At 32.6% G+C, this 19,273-nt stretch overlaps 1 protein-coding gene across 7 annotated transcripts; it reads left to right on the forward strand.

Annotated features, from left to right (window-relative positions):
* Window positions 1-1,606: 1,606 nt before the first annotated feature.
* On the forward strand, window positions 1,607-15,507 carry LOC109803210 (serine/arginine repetitive matrix protein). Of its 7 annotated transcripts, none has more exons than XR_014427786.1 (16): window positions 1,608-1,781; window positions 3,910-4,457; window positions 4,528-4,801; window positions 5,762-6,060; window positions 8,088-8,270; window positions 8,793-9,542; window positions 9,633-9,727; window positions 9,821-9,880; window positions 10,224-10,312; window positions 10,760-11,263; window positions 11,490-11,564; window positions 11,820-11,890; window positions 11,984-12,041; window positions 12,722-12,983; window positions 13,382-15,009; window positions 15,170-15,507. XR_014427786.1 is itself a non-coding variant. In XM_020364681.3 (15 exons), the coding sequence occupies exons 2-15, from the start codon at window positions 4,045-4,047 to the stop codon at window positions 14,104-14,106; spliced, it is 3,846 nt and encodes a 1,281-aa protein (XP_020220270.2). In that variant the 5' UTR covers window positions 1,607-1,781; window positions 3,910-4,044; the 3' UTR covers window positions 14,107-15,507. The 7 variants fall into 7 exon arrangements, 4 of the variants coding, with proteins under 4 accessions (XP_020220270.2, XP_020220268.2, XP_020220267.2 ...); XR_014427785.1 differs by having other exon boundaries at window positions 13,382-14,677; window positions 14,863-15,507; XR_014427787.1 differs by having other exon boundaries at window positions 13,382-14,667; window positions 14,863-15,507.
* The last annotated feature ends 3,766 nt before the right edge of the window (window positions 15,508-19,273 follow it).

Consider the following 19,273-nt stretch of genomic DNA (forward strand, 5'->3'; position numbering starts at 1 on the left):
CCTTTTAGTGATAAGTTTCCAACCAACTTTGAGGAAGAAAACTCTATTGGTTGTTGTAGTTGATCTCAAGACCAAACTACTAGCCTTTTTAAGCTTACACAACTCATCCCAAGCTACAATATGAATTTTTCTTGAATCATCACCTTCACCTTACACAAAAACTTTGACATTTCTTGTCTATAACATAATATAAAGGTTGACTGCATAACATAAGTCGCCAAGGCTTGTAAGACTGATTTAGTGAGCATAACTCTACCAGTCTTAGCATATTGATATGCCACCAACTTTGTCTTCTATTAACCTTGTACAAAAAGAAAGCTAAAAGTTTGTTTAATTTTATTGTGCAAAATTGGTACCCCTAGGTATTTGCCAAGGTCCTCAATACACTAGAAACCACTTCTATTTAGAATATGATTCCAAACATGTTGGCTAATGGCTAACATTTTTGGAGAAGTAAATGTAAGTTTTTTGCCCACTCTCCTTGGCCTCAAAACATTCATAAAATAACACTATTTTCATATACCATTATTTCTGTCACACTATCATATTTTTTATTTAGGTTTTGTTCTTTCTTATTCTACTTGTCCATAAATCACATTATCTTACACACAAAGTGCTAGATTCGAGCCTTAATGTCACTATTATACTCTTTCTTACGGATTAAAAAACAAAATTACATTATCCGAATTGCTCATATTGTTTAGTTAACTATCCATTACTTTTTAATTTCTATTATTTTTATTAATTTATTTTAAAATAAAATGGCACTTCTTGCCTCTTTATTATACAATATATATTATTTTTTTGAATGGAATATATTATGAAGTGAATCATAAGAATAAGACCAAAATATATTTTTATTTTCTTAAATATAAATATTTTTTTATTTCTCAAATTTAAATAAATATTTTTAAAATTATTTAATAAATTTCTCTAAAAATACCTATAGAAGAATAAATTAAGAAGAAAAAATTAAAATTATTTTTTCATAAGGTAAAATTAGTTTATGTATAAGGTAATTTATAGAAGTATTTATATTAGTGTATTTGAAAACTTATTTTTAAATAATTTAGAGAAACTAATTTATTTTTTTCTCTTATAAATATTTATTGAGAAATCTTATACGATTGACCATATATAAATCAAAAAACATTTTACAACTCAAACATCATTAATGAATATGCAACATAAAATCTACTAACTATTAATATTTTTATTATGAAAAATATTAAATTAAATTTACACCAACTCTATTTACACATGTTAGTGATGTTGATGGTCATAAAAAAACTAAAATAATATTTTTAAAATAAAAAGAAACTAAAATAATCTTTTGAAATTTATTAATTTGAATTTTAGTGGACCAGAAGCAAACTTACCCAAATCTAAGAAGATTAAAACATTTTTCTAATGATTAAAACCATATTTAACCGTAAGAATATTCTTATTGTTATTACTATAATTTTTATACAGGTTGTATTTATAGTACATTATTGATGATAACACAATCACATGTAATTCAATGTGAGTCATACCGTATATAACAGTGTAGTGACGAAAACACCCCTGTCAAACAACGGGAAAAATACAAAAAACATGGGCAACAGTGTAAAATGACCTTAGTCCAATTCATTGCCGATCAAAACACCGGTGCCTCCTCCTCCTCCATGGCTTCGTACGAACTTCGATTTGGAGCTCACAGCAATACCAAATTCTAACACGCCTTTCGATTCTTCCCCCAATTCTCTCAGCTATTCACGAAACCAATAACAAGCGCCATTGTAAGATTCGATGTATATTTCGCTGTATCGAGATTTTTCGACTCTGCTGTTGTTTCCTTCGCTTTTTATTCAACTTTTAGGGTTTTGATTTTGGACTTCGTAGTGCTTTTCCGCGTTAGCAGGATGGTTCGTGATTTTGATTTTTCTTTTTTTGCATTGTTTCAACCGTTAGGGTTTCTTCACGTGCTTACTGCTCCATGTATGCGCTTTGTTTCTAATTTCTGTTTTTTGTTGAGCTTGTGAACGAACTGAGATTGAGGAAGTGGAGGACAAACAGTATTTGCATGCACGGAGTTGCCAGAACTTGTGAAACAGAAGTTATGTTGTTGATAGATACATCTTTCTAATTTTGTTTTATGTTTGGCTTTTTAGTAGAATGTTTTGTGTACTAAAATTTAGAAGGACAAAATGTATGCTTGGAGTTCAGAGGGCATAGAATTTTTTATTTATTTATTTTTTATACTGCGTGGCCATTGCCTGTATATTGACAGATAATGCATGGAATTGAGGGTTAACGTAGGGGTAGGAGTAGATCGGAGTTAGTGTAGGAAGGGGTATTCATAAACAATGGTGTGCATCTGTTGTCACTAGTTCTGGGAGTGAAACGCAATTGTCTTGATCGGGTTACTTTTAAACTGACAGTTAGAAGTTGTTGATTATTTCTAGTTGAAGGCAACAGTAGTTCTCTTATCTGTATGTTGACTACCTGTTTATGTTGAGAATATGGTAAATGGATAATGGAGTCTAGTTCATAAGTCCAGATTGGTGTGAAGTCACTAGTAGTAATTGGTGTTTGAAGTTGAGAATGTAAGTTATAGCAAGTAGCAATTGGTCTTTGATGTTGAGAGAGACAGTAAGTTACTTTAATTGGTTTGTGTACAGTAGTTGACAAAATTGCCATAGCATTTGTCTAAACTAGTAATCCTGTAGATTTCATCTTGTTGCAAACTTGAGTATTTATGTCTATTAAATTGCATTTCCCTTTGTAATAATTAGGCTGGGTAAAGTAAAATAAATCTGATTTGCATAAGACAAGTTTGTTTGTGTTTTGTATATGAATTTTGATCCATGGTTACAATCAACGTGACTTGCTTTGAAGTTGATGAACTTGTCAGTAAAGCACATTGTTGACTCTGGTAGAACTGGAATGTTTCTTACACTAGGTCAATTCCGTATTTTCCTATGGAGGTCATAACATCGAGTTTTCTTCATTCAATAATCTGCCATTTCAAAAATATCTACATTATATCAAAAGGCTGTCTAATGGTAGTTATTGTTGTCAAGACTAAAGATAAATATATTACATCTGACGATTCCCTAGAAAAAGAAAATTTTACCCCAATGTTTCTTCATTGTTTCTTCATTAAAATGTAACTAAGACAGTTCTAGTAATTTAGAAGAGGGGTAATGTGCTATGAAGATTTTGTATGATCAGTCTTAAAGGTATATTTTCTTTAAACTAGATTTTGTCCTGGAGATTAAGTTTGAAATTAAGTTGGTACACTGTACAGAGAGCTGATAAGATCTGTGTTATAAGAATGAGGACAGGGTCCTTTATAGTTTATAGAGAAGAATGGAGGGGAATAAATAATGTAATTATATCCAATTGTTTCATGACATTTTATGTAAAATGGTGCTAAGGAAAATTCTTGATCATGAAACCTTCTTCTTTGGTGTTTTTTTGTGAGTGTATATTTTAAGTAGTTTTATAAGAATGTTGGTTCTAATAGTGTTTTATTTCCTCTGCATTTGGAGATTTCTGTACACGTTTTTGTCATATATGTAAATGTAAATAATTAGTTTACATGCTGAGTATATTATTACTTTTCACTTCAATGTGGGATGAGTTGGGACTAGAATAATGATATAGAATTGAGTCATTCCGGCAAACTCTATGTGATGTGTTACAAATCCCTTAGCATTTAATGAATTTGAAAATATGTAACGAGCTGCAAATCCCTTAGCATTTAATGAATTTGAAAAAAAATTGTGTTCACCATACAAATTTAGGTGCTTTTGAGCATGAATCCTGACTTGCTATCCCAAGTCTTTTAGTGTGCACATGAATATTTCTACGTCACAGGCTATGAAGTTTGATTTTTCTCTGTTTTTATTTTGATCCCTTCAGGTACGTTGTCCAATTGTTTCCCTTGTAATATAGATTTGCCCTTTATGTGCTATTGTCAGTATAGTGCTACATCTCTGTCATGCACGAAGCTGTGTTCTGTGTATTTGGCTCAAGAGATGTGTGGGAATTAGTGCAATGGCAACATCCACCAAGTTTGATATATCTTCTAGCAGCCCAGATAGACCATTGTACATTGGGCAACGTGGATCCCACATAGCTACTTCATTAGATAGATCAAGTAGCTTTCGCGAAAGCATGGAAAATCCAATTCTGTCTTCTCTTCCTAGCATGTCAAGAAGTAGTTCTTCAGCAACACAAGGGGATGTGGTGAGCTTCTTCAATTGTGTGCGTTTTAATCTAAAGTTGGTGGCTCCAGAGCACAAGTCTAATCGTCAAACAGATTATAAACGACTTGTCAGTGCTGCTTTTGGAATTTCATCTGATGAATCTCCATCTAGTTCTGCCAAAGGCAAGCAGCTGCCATCCCCAGTACCAGAAGATATCAAACGACTTAGGGATAGTTTACACGTAAATTTCAGGCGGGCAAGGTAGTTCTTTGTATGTCTTACTACCGGCATTGAAGTTAGAGCTGTTTAATAATGTTGTATTCTTACACAGGGATCGAGCTAAAATGTTCAGTGAAGCCTTGTCTAGATTCAACAAAGATTTCCAAAATATAACTTCAAAGAAGAGGTCTCGAGCTGAAACCTTTTCTAATGAACGTTCTAGTTTCACGTTAAGTGATCGATCTGTGTTGGGAACAAGCATAGGTAAGGTTGGAGTTCAAGGTCATGCAGTCACTGGTGGTTTTGAACATGACCAGCCGAAGTTGGAAGAAAGAACAAAAAATGTTCCAAACAAGCGAACTAGAACTTCTTTGGTCGATGTAAGGGTATGTGTCCTTGTTTTCTTCGTGCTTGTTTGCCAGTATCAATGCAATATTCCATTTTATGCCTCCTAATGTAACTTATTCAGTTTTGTGCCATTCTCATATAAATACTTCATGGTTTTAAATTGTGTAACTATATATAAATCCCTTAGTTGTAATATTCAAAGTGTTTGTTTGGAACATGGAGTCCTATTTCAAATTTTCTTTTACAAAAGTTGCCTACTAGAATATTTTCTCTCGATTCTTAGATATACCATCTTGTGCTAGAAATCTATTTTATATATCCCTCAGTCCCTCAGTTCCCAGGAGAAAGTCTTAATGTTACTTTGTTCAATAACTCTTTGCATATATTAAATTTTATAAATCCAACCGATAAATATCTTGATAATATTTGAACAATTATGTACACCAAGTTTTAGATAAATCAGACTTATAATTGTCATTTTCTTATATTTTAAAAAAGTGTATTAAATGTTAAATTGAATTTATTTTATGTAGTATTAAAGACCTTTTAAAATTTTATAAAAATTTATAGACTTGATCTATCTAATCAGAACTTTTAATTTAATGGTTAGATTATAAATATTTAATACATACAAAGAGTTATTGAACAGAGTAATTTTACCTAGAGTTACTTTTGGAGTAACTAGATCTCCAGCCATATATATATATATATATATATATATATATATATATATATAAATACTTGTATATATTCGCTTTTATTTCATGAACTTTAGGTTTTTTATGCATTTCTCATTGCTTCTTTGTAATTGTCAAATTATAAAGTATTCTGTTTTATTTTGCAATTTTTCTGGTCTAATGAGGCATATGAGTATGTCTTGTGGCTGTGACTCAACAACTGTTTTTACTTCTCTTCATATGGGAGATTCTGATTTCAGATTACCTTGGTTTGCTTTAAAGTCTGTTGAGCAAAACTGACTTGGGTTTGATAAATTCTAGATGGATGTGCAGAATAATTCTCTTGTCAGGCCATCTGGGACTATAGATAGAGATAAAGAAATTTTACGGATTGCCAATAGTGCTGTGATTCAGGGTGAGGAACGACCTTTACCAATCGGAGGTGATGGGTGGGAAAAGTCAAAAATGAAGAAGAAGCGTTCAGGCATCAAACCAGACGGGTCTCAAAATACAGCATTGACAAAACCTGTTAACCTTTTCCAGGAAAGTAAACACAGAATGCAACATAGAGTAGCCACTGATGGTCGATCAAAATTGAGTAATGATTCTCATTCTTTCAGGTAAGAATATATTTGTATGTATTTATACTGTTTTGGACATAAATAGCTTATATAGGCTCTCTTGCTTCCCAATAATTTATTAGTGTTGCTTGTAATCAGATATTCAGTTTCCTTATTATTAGCCTTTGATAGGATAATTTACTCAATCCAATATGTACAATCAAGATAAGATTACTTTATCTTTTAGATAAGATTAATTTATCATAGCATCTACTTGTATATATGTAGGTATACATGCTGTAAATCATTCATTGAGTAATATGGATTTAACTATTAGCTAGTAAAACGATAAATAAATTAATTTATGTTTTTTATATCTGAAAATGAAATTGAAAAACAAAAAAAGATTAAAAGTTTTTGAAGATTTAGGAAAGTAGCAAGACTCATGTATGGGGAATGTCTACTTATTACCTTTTTCTGGTTATGTATTTATGTATCAATAAATCTTCTCCCCATTATCCATGTCAAGATTTTAAATTTTGTAGCAATAAATAAATAGATTTTGGTTAAATTGAAAACATGCTCTCTATATTGACACATTTTTCATTTTAGTCCCTAATTTGGTTCCTACAAAATTAGATGCTTACTGATCTATACTTGTTTGCCAAAATTAAAATGGTGTCTAGAGTTTTTTTTCCCCAGTATAGGGACCAAAACGAAGTATAAACTTTTTTCATGTAGGGACTAAACAAAACCTTTGTCAAGAATAGGGACCAAAATCTAACACTGTTATTGGTGGGGGACCAATGTGTAAATGCCTTCCCATTTAGGGACCAAGATGTGGGTTTTTCAAATAGGACTAAATAAAAAAAGTGTCAGATGTAGACCAAATTATTAATTTAACCATAAATTTATTTATTTATCTGCCAACAAAAAGCCTGCCACCCACAGTTGGCAAATAGCTGAATCCCTTAAGCATGCTGGCAATATTCATTATTGGTCATGCTATGGAAAATATTTTGTTGGGACAGATGGAACCCATTTTGGTGATTTCTATGGCTTGGAGGGCTTAGTCTTTGGCTGTCTGTGTGATACCCTTGATTCATTCTAATAAAGACTTTAATTTGCTATGGAACTTAAGTCGAGGGGGAAAGCTTTAGCGTTAGTTATTAGGATTGAAGTTTTCATGCTTAAATTTCATTGCAGAGCAGGTTCAAGTATTATTGCCGTATAGTGTTTATACTAGTCTGATGTAATTACTGATTATATCTTTGTTCTTTATGTCTTATTTCTCCAATGCCAATATGTAGATTACTTAATAGAGCAGTTTATATCAACAATTATTGATAAAAGGTTTAGCCTTTAAGATTTTAGACTCGATATAACGATGCTCAACAATTCCTTTACTCATTCATTGTAAACATTGTATTTTGCAAATTTTAATTTTAAATGATTTGTTTCTCTAGTATCATTATTATATATTAGCAATTTTTTACCAGTGGTATACACATCTAATGCTAGATAATAAGTACTGATGTAATAGGAATCACACATTATTTGTTAGGATAGATATAACTCCCTTGTTCTACCCAGTGTTTTAAATCCCAGATAGTGCCATAGAGGTGCATAGTGGCCTGTCCCAAAATGTTATAGTGGGATTGTAGATAGTGGGATAGCTGCTATTTTGATTTTTTTTATATTTAGTTTATATGATTTATACTACTTAGTTCTACCAAATACCAATGGTAATTTATTGAATCTCTTCCTCCTATTATAACAAAAAGATGGAAATGAAAGAAAATAACTGAGAGGCTTTTAGGTTCTCTTTGCATATTGTGTTAAATGAGATAGCGATTGGGGCTTCTCAACATATTGTGTTAAATGGTGAAAGGCTTCAAACCCATTTGTAGCTGAAGTGATAAGAAAATATAGTTAAGAATTGTGCTTAATTCTCTCCAATTTCAAGGATCTTCAATGGAAGATATCATGTAACAAGATGTTTTTTTGTGTGTTTAATTCCTGCTGATTTATCTTTCTTCAATATATTATAGGCTATCATATAATACTTTCGAGTGTCCTTTGTTTAGGTTGGGGGTTTCTAATGGAACTGTTGGAGCTGGAAAATCAGATGGTGTCACTCAACAAACAGGGTTGGGCATACGCGTCTCTACCCCAAGAAGTGACCCAGAAAATAATTCTGCTGTCAATGATAGACGAGATCGTCCTGTTAATTCAGACAAGGAAAGGGTGAATTACAGAGCTGTTAACAAGTAAGCAAACTGTGGAGCTCATTTCTTGTTATGATTTATTTCTTTCAAAAAAAAGAAAATTACTTATATAGTTGAAAACAATTTTTTCTTTATGTTGCTTTCTCCTTGATTTCTTTGTTTTGTTCATTTGCTCCATTTCAGTTATGAATCCTAATGTATTATGATTTGTATTCATAGCCCTTTTCTCTGTCATGATATGTATCCTACAATTGATAATTGATTAGATGTTTTGGGATAAGCATCTGATTTTAGGATAATATATTAGGTATTTGGCTTGCATATGATGTAAATCACATGGCCTTTGTAAATGGGTATTCCCTAGACCCTTACAAATATGAAGGATGGGGTATTATGTTGATATTTATCATTTGTTGTTTACTGTTTCTTCTCTTCTTAAGAATGATTTCTTATCCTGCTTTCCCTTTGCAATTTTCTAATTGGCTTAATAAATTTATTGTTTAAATAAAAGATGTATTCTATGACTGATAATTGATTTTATCTTTACAATTGTTTTATACCCAGGGCAACTGTTCGCGATGAATTTAATTCAGCAAGCCCTAATTCAAGTGCAAAATTGAATACACCTATTCGGGCGCCACGATCAGGCTCAGGAGTTGCCCCAAAGTTGTCACCAAGTGTCCATAGAGCAGCTGTTCCCAATGATTGGGAGCCATCACATTGTACATCCAAGCCCCCTGCCAATGTCGGTACTAACAACCGTAAGCGTATGACATCAACAGGATCATCTTCCCCATCTGTTGGCCATTGGCAAAGGCCCCAAAAGAGCTCCCGCACTGCCAGAAGAACAAATTTTGTGCCCATTGCATCAAGTAATGATGATTCCCCTGCTTTGGATTCTGCATCTGATGTGACTGGTAATGATCTTGGATCAGGATTTGTCAGACGTTTGGCTGGCAATTCTCCTCAGCAAATTAAATTGAAAGGTGATTCTTCAACTTCAGCTGCCTTATCGGAAAGTGAAGAGTCAGGGGTGGCTGAGATTAAACCAAAAGAGAAGAGAAGGAAAGCAGAGGAGATAGATCAGAAAGCTGGACAAAATGTTCAGAAGGTTTCTAGCTTGGTCCTTCCAACTAGAAAAAATAAGCTTGTCTCCGGGGAAGAATATGGAGATGGTGTTCGGAGGCAAGGTAGGACAGGACGCAATTTTCCCACTTCAAGGTCGCTGATGCCAATGGCATCTGAGAAGCTTGGAAATATAGGGACTGTAAAGCAACTTAGAAGTTCAAGACTAGGACTTGAGAAGAGTGAAAGGTTAAAATACTTCTATCTAAAAATGTATTGCTTAGGTTGACAATTTGTTTGGCACACAGATTGAAGCTTATGCTTCTGAGTTCTATGCAGCAGGGCAGGTCGTCCACCAACCAGGAAACTTTCCGATCGTAAGGCATATGCACGTCAAAAACATACAGCAATTAGTGCATCAGCAGATTTTCTTGGTACTAGTTTCAGCTTCTAGAAAAGAATAATGAACTCAACTCTTATATGTAATACAAGTATATCATTAATCACGTTTGGGTTCATTTTTTTAGTTGGGTCAGAAGATGGACATGAAGAATTATTGGCTGCTGTAAAGGGTGTTATCAACTCTGGTTTGAATCTTACTCAATTTGATTAAATATGTTTTTAGTCCATGGACTTTTTTCAATTTTTGTTTTTAGTCTCTAAACAAATTTTTTACTAATTTAAGCCACCAAACTTTAATCTTTGAACTTTTTCTCCCATTAACATTTTGGTTCCTAGCATCAAATTTTTTTGTTCATGTAAAGAGTTTCAGGAACTAAAACCAAATAAAATTTTTTCAGGGACTAAAAACAAAAATTGACAAAAGTTCAGGGATTAAAAACATATTTAATCCTACTAAATTCTATCTAACTGTGTAGACTAAATACTCTTTATCTAATGGTGTAGTTCTGTATTTTCTTATTACTGCAGCTCGTGCATTTTCCAGCCAATTCTGGAGGCAGGTGGAGCGTTTCTTTTGTTTGATAAGTGAGGAGGATATGGCTTACTGGAAACAAAAGGTACTAATCTTTTCCCTATTGGTAATTATGAGTGATATTTATTTTTGTATTTCGAAGAGTTTGTCTTAGATCAGTGATCAGCATGACTCATGTCATACTTCAATTATGGTGCTTTTATATGTAAGAAAAGGCAGTTTAGCAATGCTTCAGATTTGTGTTGGTGTGCATAATATTACAGCCCTTATGCATCCTTTTGGTTATTCTGGCATTAGAATTCATTGTTTTTGCTATAAATGTTTCTGTCCTAATTCTGTATGTAACTATGGCCATTATGTTATCTGTTATATTTATTCCTTATATGCATGCATGCACACACACACAGTGCAATACATTATAGTTTTATTAATATTGGTGATTAAAGCATGATTTAATTGATCTTAATTTCTTAGAGATGCCTATCATGGGAACAAATATTTAGATTTCTTTAATAATACATTCATCTTTCAGATAGATGTGGAATCAAGTGGATTGACTTCAACTCCAGTTCCTACACATAGAGATGACTGTGAAGCTGTTGCTAATGTTGGGTTAACTGTCTGTGAAAGAGATTTTGAACCTGGTGATCCTAAAGGAGATTCTAATGGAATTCCCCTCTGTCAAAGGCTAATATCTGCTTTAATTTCAGAGGAGTGTAGCAGTGAAGATATCAAGTTTGATTCATGTGATACTGAATCTGAGGCAGATGGAGAGTTGGATTTGTGCAGTCTGGATCACCACTCTCGATTTAATTCTCATCTTGCTTGTCATTCTACTTACAACGGTTATAGGATAACTAGGAAGTCGGGACATGATGAGACTGAAAGTGATGTAGTTGATATCTCATCAACTGGGTTTAATTCAAGCCAGAACATGCCTACCTTGATCTGTTCAGAGTTGCAATATGCCACCTTGGGTATGAATGAAAAGCTTATCTTGGAGCTTCAAAGTATTGGAATTTTCCCAGAATCAGTGGTTAGCTTACTTTCCTTAGATGTTTTTTTTGCTGGTTTTCTTGAAATCTCAATATTGGGAACGATATCAGATTTGATCAAGTTATTTTGTTCTAGTTTATTCTGTAGTTTCTCTAGCCGTCTACTCATCAGAAGACATAATGAATTTATTTCAAGATGTTCTGTCTGTTGTTAAACCTGCTGTAGGTTTTGTATGATACTTATTGTTTTCTCTTTTGTTTTTCAAGCCTGAAATCTTGCAAACAGATGATGAAGGAATTTGTCAGGATATCACTAGGTTAGAGGAGCATTACCAAGGACAGGTACCAACTAATGCTGAAGCCAAGCTATAATATTCTAACTGCTAATCATCTAAATGATATTTTTCCCCAATGTATTTTCATCTGTTATACAACTTTTCAGGAAATAGATATTTTTGTTTTCCAACTTTTATGTAAATATACAGATCAGGTTGAAAACTGGACATCTGATTTTTATAGATAAAACATAGAACCTAACAAAATCGTTTTTGATCTTACATAATTCACCTTTTGATTTTATTTTCATATATATTGTAGATGTCCAAGAGGAAATGCTTGCTAGATGGATTATTGAAATCTGCTTCAGTGACAAAAGAACATAAAGAAAAGTAAGTTCTCTACCATTTATTCCCTGATTATGTACTTAATTTAAACTTTTGTGCTGATTGTTATGAATGAAAATACAATCTCTCCATTAACAGGGACTTTGAACAACGTGCTCTTGACAAACTTGTCGTGATGGCTTATGAGAAATACATGGTAACCTTATTGGCTTATTCTTCAATATTACTTTTTGTGTATAATCAGGTTTACAGTTTTTGAATATTTTTTTTGCATTCTAGGCAACTTTCTTCAAGTGCAAGAGTTGTATTAGAATAGTTGAAAAGGTTGAGAATCTTAAAACAAGACTAATGGATAGTATTTATAGAGTTGGAACATGGTCTATATATCTGATTATCCAGGTATAAGAATGGAGGAAGTAGAAGGGACACTCATTAAGAAGTGTATGGGGCTATGTTCTGTTGTATAGTAGTTTGTGACTGTGTAGCCTTAAATGCAGTTGCTAGAATGTATCATACACATAATTGTTTGTGATCTGAATGTCCTAATAAGACTTGGATTGGGTGGTGAGGTAACAACAGCATGAAAACTTACCATGCAACCGGAAATGGAAACTCTCAACCTTGTCTTACTCTGCCCTATTAATTCAGACTTGTGACATTTTTTGACCTATTCTTATTTTAGTATTTACTTTTTATCTGATAGACCAAACTCCATGCTCTGCCTTATTATGTTGTATGAACTATGAAGTAATTTAAATTTTCTAGGAAGAGAATTTGAATGCTCCATTGGTTAATAGATACTATCATATTAGAAAGTGTTCCCTACTTTATAAATATGGTGTGTGGCTGAGTGAATTGACAATAATTGGTTGGCAGGCTTGTTGGGGTCCCGGCTCATCCGGTGGGAAAAATTCAAGCAACAAAATTGCCAAGCAAGCTGCATTGGGACTTGTTAAACGAACATTGGATCGATGCCATCAATTTGAAGATACAGGCAAGAGCTGCTTCAATGAGCCTTTGTATAAGGATATGCTCCTTGCTGCTTCTGCCCAGCTAAGTATTGTTCAGCATTTAGATGGCATGGAGGCTGAGTCCACAAAACCTTATACTTCTTCCTTTTCTCTGGAAGCAAGAACTGGTATAATCCTCAATTATTTTTTGAGTAAATATTCTAATATAATTTTTTCTATCTTTGCCGTGTTCTGTATGAGCATTTTAGCCTAATTTCTCTGATGGCTTTAACTTTATATGCCATCTTCTTTGTGAACTTGAACCTTTTCTTCCCCAATCCTGTCTCCACAATAAATTACTGCCAACTAAAACAAAAAAGTTCTACCAGCTAAGAGAGAGGTAACTGCCAAATAAGAGAGGTGTAATTTTTGTTTTAGTTGCCAATATTGTATTGGGTACAGGTTGGGGCATAGGAAGGGGACAGATGATTAGAGTCTATTCCTTATCTTAACTGTTATATCAAGTTCTGTTCTCCCCTCTTTTGTTCCTGAGTATTATATTTAACTCATGTTTTTCTATCTGCAGGTTCCATGGGTTCACAGCAGAACCCTTCACAATTTAGTCAGAATATAAATAATCATGATCTCTATTCATCAGATATTCCTGCTGCTATAAATGGTTCATCTGAACAAACTAGTGGGAAGGAAGATCTATGGTCAAACAGGGTGAAGAAAAGGGAATTGTCCCTTGATGATGTTGTTGGTACTATTGGTAGTTCAGGTGCTCCATCAGGCACTGGAAGTTCTCTATCAAATAGTACTAAAGGGAAGAGGAGTGAAAGAGATAGAGATGGAAAAGGGCAGAGCAGAGAAGTGCTTCCCAGAAACGGAACTACCAAAGTTGGTAGGCCAGCATTATCTAGTGCTAAGGGAGAAAGGAAACCCAAAACAAAGCCTAAGCAGAAAGCAACTAAGCATTCTGTTTCTGTAAATGGTCTCCTTGGCAAGCTATCAGAGCAACCTAAAACAGCTTTGTCTTCTGTTTCAAAGTCTAATGAAATGTCTGCTAACAGCACTGCCAAGGAGAAAGATGAGTGTGGCATGAGTGAATTTGATGAGCATGAACCTATCGATTTGTCCAACCTCCAACTTCCTGGAATGGATGTGCTTGGTGTTCCCGATGATCTCGATGACCAAGGTCAGGATCTTGGTTCATGGTTGAATATTGATGACGATGGATTGCAAGATAATGACTTTATGGGACTTGAAATTCCCATGGATGACCTTTCAGACTTGAATATGATGGTTTAAAACTGCTTTCTTTGTATAGTAATGTTCATTATACCAGTGACAAAGGAAACAAAGTACCTTTAAGAAAAGACTAGTTACATAGGATGGTTTTATGGCTAATCCTGTCCTCAATTAGGTTATATATATATATATTCTTTGGTAGACTTCCTTCTCCAAGTTGTTTTTAATGACCTATCCAACTGTTTTGGATTTTGCTCATGTTGAAGTTCGTGACTTCCATTGTAAAGATATTTTTGTTCTAGGTACAAGTAAGTATTCCTAGTGATTATATGTTAGCAAACACCGTATCCTGGTTGTAGCTCTTACAAAACAGAGAAAAGGGTTCTGTACATACATTTAATATTTCTAATAAAATCAGCTTCCATTTACTGAAATGACCTGGCTGGCTACTCTCCATATTATCCCCTCCCCCTCCCCCTCCCCTTCCCCCTCCCCTACAGTTTATTTTGGTACTTGTGTTTTGCAGGTTCAGTTCCTCCGCATGATGCTGTTCAAGTTGTTTTACTGGGCTTCATTCAGGTGTTCATGCAGATTTCCCCGCCAAGGCTCAGGGAAAATTTGGTAACGGATGGTAACGTGACCATTTATGTTTCGTCAGATCTTCTCTCTGGACAGTTGCTGTCCTGCTTGTGATTTGCATATGACAGATTCTGGTTATCTATAATTATCATCACTGGCTATCTAATGGTGATTTATTAGCTGCCATTCCAATGCCCTTTTCCCCCTCTGATCTTGTAAATAATCTATTTGTTGAAGGTTGTGCCAAGGAACTTCAGAAGATTGCAAGGGCATCTTGTAGAAACTTTTCTCAAATGTTCTTGATGATCCAACTTTCTGAGAAATTAATATGCAAAGGAATTTTGTTATCAAAACTGGATTGAACTGTTCCTTTTACGTAGGGAGGTAAGCTTTAAATTTTTCCTGGTCTTCCTGACTCATTTTTTATTTGTAGATATTGTAGTAAAATACCTTCGGCTATATGATCAAAATTACTTGGATATTATCCATGGATGATGATTAAAAGTCTAATACCACACTTGTATGATTTTCTCCTGTTGGAAAGCCGCCTTAATTTGTGGTCACCCCTAGGCTGGAAAGGCTTACTTCAGATGGGCTGGCCAGAAAGATTGAATTAAGCATCCTAGAGTGCAGCTCCTGGCATGCGTCATTTTGGTGATTTAGTCCAACATTGACTAAAGCCATGGCTTAAGTACATCTTACAGAGTTTGTTATAAATAATTTTTGTGAAGTTGAATTAGGCCTTAGGTGGGTCATCCTCTATGTCGGTGTGTGTATACGTGTGTGTGTGTGTATGGCATCTGCTTTCAACACTTGTTTCAGTTTTTCTGTGACATCTGCTTCAAATTTAATAAATTTGCATCATTGCATGCACTGGAAAAAGTTGATCTGTGGTTGGATTTAATTAGATAATAACAGTTTATGCGAGTTGACACTTGACAGTACGTTTATCTCCGAGCCCGTTTACCATTTGCTCTTACCTCTGGGTTAGCCTCCATGAGTATGATATCGACTTCACATCATTGTAGCTTTTAATGTGCAGTCTCTAAAACCGGTAATTCAATATGGTTTATTAACTTTTTCCTTTGATAATTTTTAACATTTATTTTGTCAGCATTAAAATAATATTTGGTTATCGGAAATCACAATCAATAAATCTAAATTAATTCTTGATTGTTAATTTTAGAATATTGAGCTTTGTTCATGGGCCAAAAATATTGTTAGATCAATTTGGAAAATAATAAGGTAAGAAGAATAGTCTCCCTTTCATAATCTAAACACGACACCAATCACCAAGTCTCTGGCTTCCCATTGTATTGGTCAGGTGTCAACCACCATCAATACCCAAATGATTCTCTGAATATATTACACCGTGTACCTCCTAAAGAACGACGTAAGAAAAAAAAAATGGATTAAAAAGATAAATCACCACGTTGCAAGTGCAAATTGACCCACCAATATGTAACATGCATTTTTTAAGATTGACACACCCAAACCCAATCAATTAGTTGCAAATTGTTTAAATCCTTTGTTCATCAATTATATTGCTAAGTGAGGGGATATCCCCTATCATAGCCCCACAAGACGCTGAAAATCAGCAATAAACCAGTATATCAATACTCAAAACTAATTGTGTCCCACCGGTAACTGTCCACCCTTTATGTTCCACGTTAAATTGTTTCTTTATTGAAACAATTAAATTTAATAGTTTATATAAACTATAGATATGTTGTTCTCGACGAAATTTTGATAGTCTGTGAGCAACAAATAATATAAGGTTGGACTAGTCGTGTGCTCTCAGTAGAAAGAAAGAAGGCACAACGCAAAATGCTTCCAGTAATTGTGAGATAGTGTGGGTTGTATTGTTGAGATATAAGCAAAGTATCCGAATGGAGGAGAAATATGGTTTACAAGCACACAAAGTTTCTATTGGAATAAGATTATTTTGGGAGATAACCAAAAACAAATTTACGAGTTTACATCGAAAGTGAAAAATATCATACTAATTTGAGAACGTATGTGAATATTCATGTACAACAAGATGTCAAGCTCTTTTGATTAAGATATATCTTTACCTAACAAATACAAAACACAACCCATTATTGGTATTAGAGTTGAATACAAAACAATCCAAAATGCAAATAAAGTTTCACATATTAGGAAAAGAGAATAAACATGAGTATATAGGTGCATAAAAAATCTATTGGTATAAGTCACGAGAATTTAGATCCAAAGCGAATAATATTATACCAAAGTGAAGATATGTGTGAATACGTGGTGTACAATAAGATATCAAGTTCTTTTGATAAAAATATATCTTCACATAACAAATATTTGCCCATTCGAAAGAGAAACGATGATGAAGGGATAAAAAATGTCATGTGATTAGTAAATTAAATAATTACACAGTTAAATTTAAAGAAAATGAAAGGTTGGGAAATGGATTAAGTGTTGAAGTAAGTGAATTTCTCATCCCTCTATATTATTTATATATAAAGTCAAGTTTGTTGATACTAGATGTTAATGTTAGTGAAATTATACCTTAATTAGTTTTTATGTAAAATGCAAATTTAAACAACCTAACCATTGTATTTGATTTTCTTATTAATTAGATAAATTATACAAAATTTTATACAATTACAAAAATAATTGGTAGTTTATTTCATTATTTTATTTTAATGTATAATATGATTTTCAAAATATACATAAATATTCATTAGTAGATAATATATCTAGAAAATTTTAAATTATGTAAAATTTGATATACATGATCATGAGTGTAATAACACATAATTCAACAATTAAATTGGTGATATTCACATACTACAAAGTTATTGGATGTGTCCAATAGGATTTGAACCTATGTTGAAAGTTTAAAAGATCTCTATCCTATCCATTAGACAATGGATGCTTTTTTTCTTCTTTAACCTTTTTTAGTTAATAAGGTTAAAGAAAAAAAGGAATTCTATTATTATTTGGGTTGGACTTTTCTTTTTCTTTCATTCTTTTATTTAAATAAACAATCCATTTATTCATATATAATTAATATAACTAAAATGAATTTAATGACTATAAAAAACCATTCTTTTTCTATTAATGTAGAGTTAAACATTCATTTTGAAATATTGAATTCCTAGTTACTTATCTATAACAATAAATAAAGTCAATACAATATTTTTATGTACACATTTCGTTATGTCTTTTTTACCCTTTTTATCACATTATTTTTTTGTTTTCTTTTATCAGTAAGGGACAATTTAGTAACTTTTATTTATCATATTAATTTAATAAGTAATTAATTAATTAATATTAAATTACTCCACAACTTCCCCAACCATTTATCAACCTCCATTACAACATGACACAATGTGATTTTTCACCTTAATGGAACTACTAATGCAAAAAAAAAACATTTTTTTAATGCATAAAATTATAACTGTCTCACAATTTAACTTAAATAAATTGTTATTTATAGTTTATAAACAAGTATGTTTATGTCATATATATAGAGATACAAAATGTCTCGAACTTCCTAGTTTACATATAATATGTATAATATTAATTGAAGAAATTTAAATATTGTTTACAAATGATAAAATGTTTAAGTTATTCTATATTGTTGTTAGATAGTATTTTTAAGGAATGTGAACATATGGGCTTTTATTTAGAGTGATTGTTACCCTATGGATGTTATTTTCGTACATTTGTTTTACTATGTTATAATGGATAGAGCTATGCCTACCTTATGTAATATGTTATAATGGGATAGAGCAGAGACTAGGATATAGGAAAAGAGCAAAGACTAGGATAAAAAACCTTACCTGACTCATGGTGATGGAGAGCAAGATGTGAGTGACCATTTTCAGATTCTCCTAGTGAATTCAACTAAGCACTTGCGGTGTAAAGTGAAAAATAAAATCAAAGGGGAAAAAATATAGCAAGAAGCAACACCCTAAAAAGTACTGTGAGGATTCGAAAAGTGGATATTTTAAACAAAGCTCCATGAAAGTTCCATATAAGCTACATGTACTAGCTTTTCTATAAGCTACTTTTTATTTGTTCATAAAAGTTATGCTATTTTTTTAAGGGCATTTATTAATAAGTTTTTGGTCCAACTTTTACTTATAAGTAGAAGTTAAGTTAAAATTAAGCAAGCCCAAACATACTCGTGGACTAATATCAGTGTGTTTTAAATGTTTTAGATATTTACCGGTCTTTATTTGTGGTGGTTACAATTTCTTGGTGCTAGGTTCTTCTGTCACATGAAAAGATTGGTTTCCAATATGTTTGAAAAGTATCATTTTAATTGCATATATTATTAATATTTTTAAACACACATATATTTGCAATACATACTAACTTATTAAATTTCTAACTTATTATAAATATAACTTATTAAAATTATTATTTATTAACATTATAACTTATTAGATACTACTGTAGTAGGTCAAAATTGAATTCCTTAAAGTGTGTTTGTTTTTAAGTTACGTTAAACATAAATAAAAAGTAACACATTAATTGCTTTAACTTTTTTGTATCGAAAAGTGAAAAATGTCTGTTTAACTTGTTTTGAATGGATTTCCAAACACATTTAAAAAATATTTTTCAGTAAAAAAATCTTTAAAGTTCCTTAAAAAAGAGTAATATG

Source organism: Cajanus cajan, chromosome 1 (genome assembly GCF_000230855.2).
Source record: "Cajanus cajan strain Asha chromosome 1, NIPB_CcT2T_4, whole genome shotgun sequence".
Classification (NCBI taxonomy): Eukaryota; Viridiplantae; Streptophyta; class Magnoliopsida; order Fabales; family Fabaceae; genus Cajanus; species Cajanus cajan.

Coding starts and splice junctions, on each gene's coding strand:
- LOC109803210 (XM_020364679.3), top strand. CDS start 4,045: ATGGCAACATCCACCAAGTTTGATATATCTTCTAGCAGCCCAGATAGA. Junction 8,271..8,792: donor AATTACAGAGCTGTTAACAA/GTAAGCAAACTG, acceptor TTTTATACCCAG/GGCAACTGTTCGCGATGAAT. Junction 9,543..9,632: donor GGACTTGAGAAGAGTGAAAG/GTTAAAATACTT, acceptor AGTTCTATGCAG/CAGGGCAGGTCGTCCACCAA.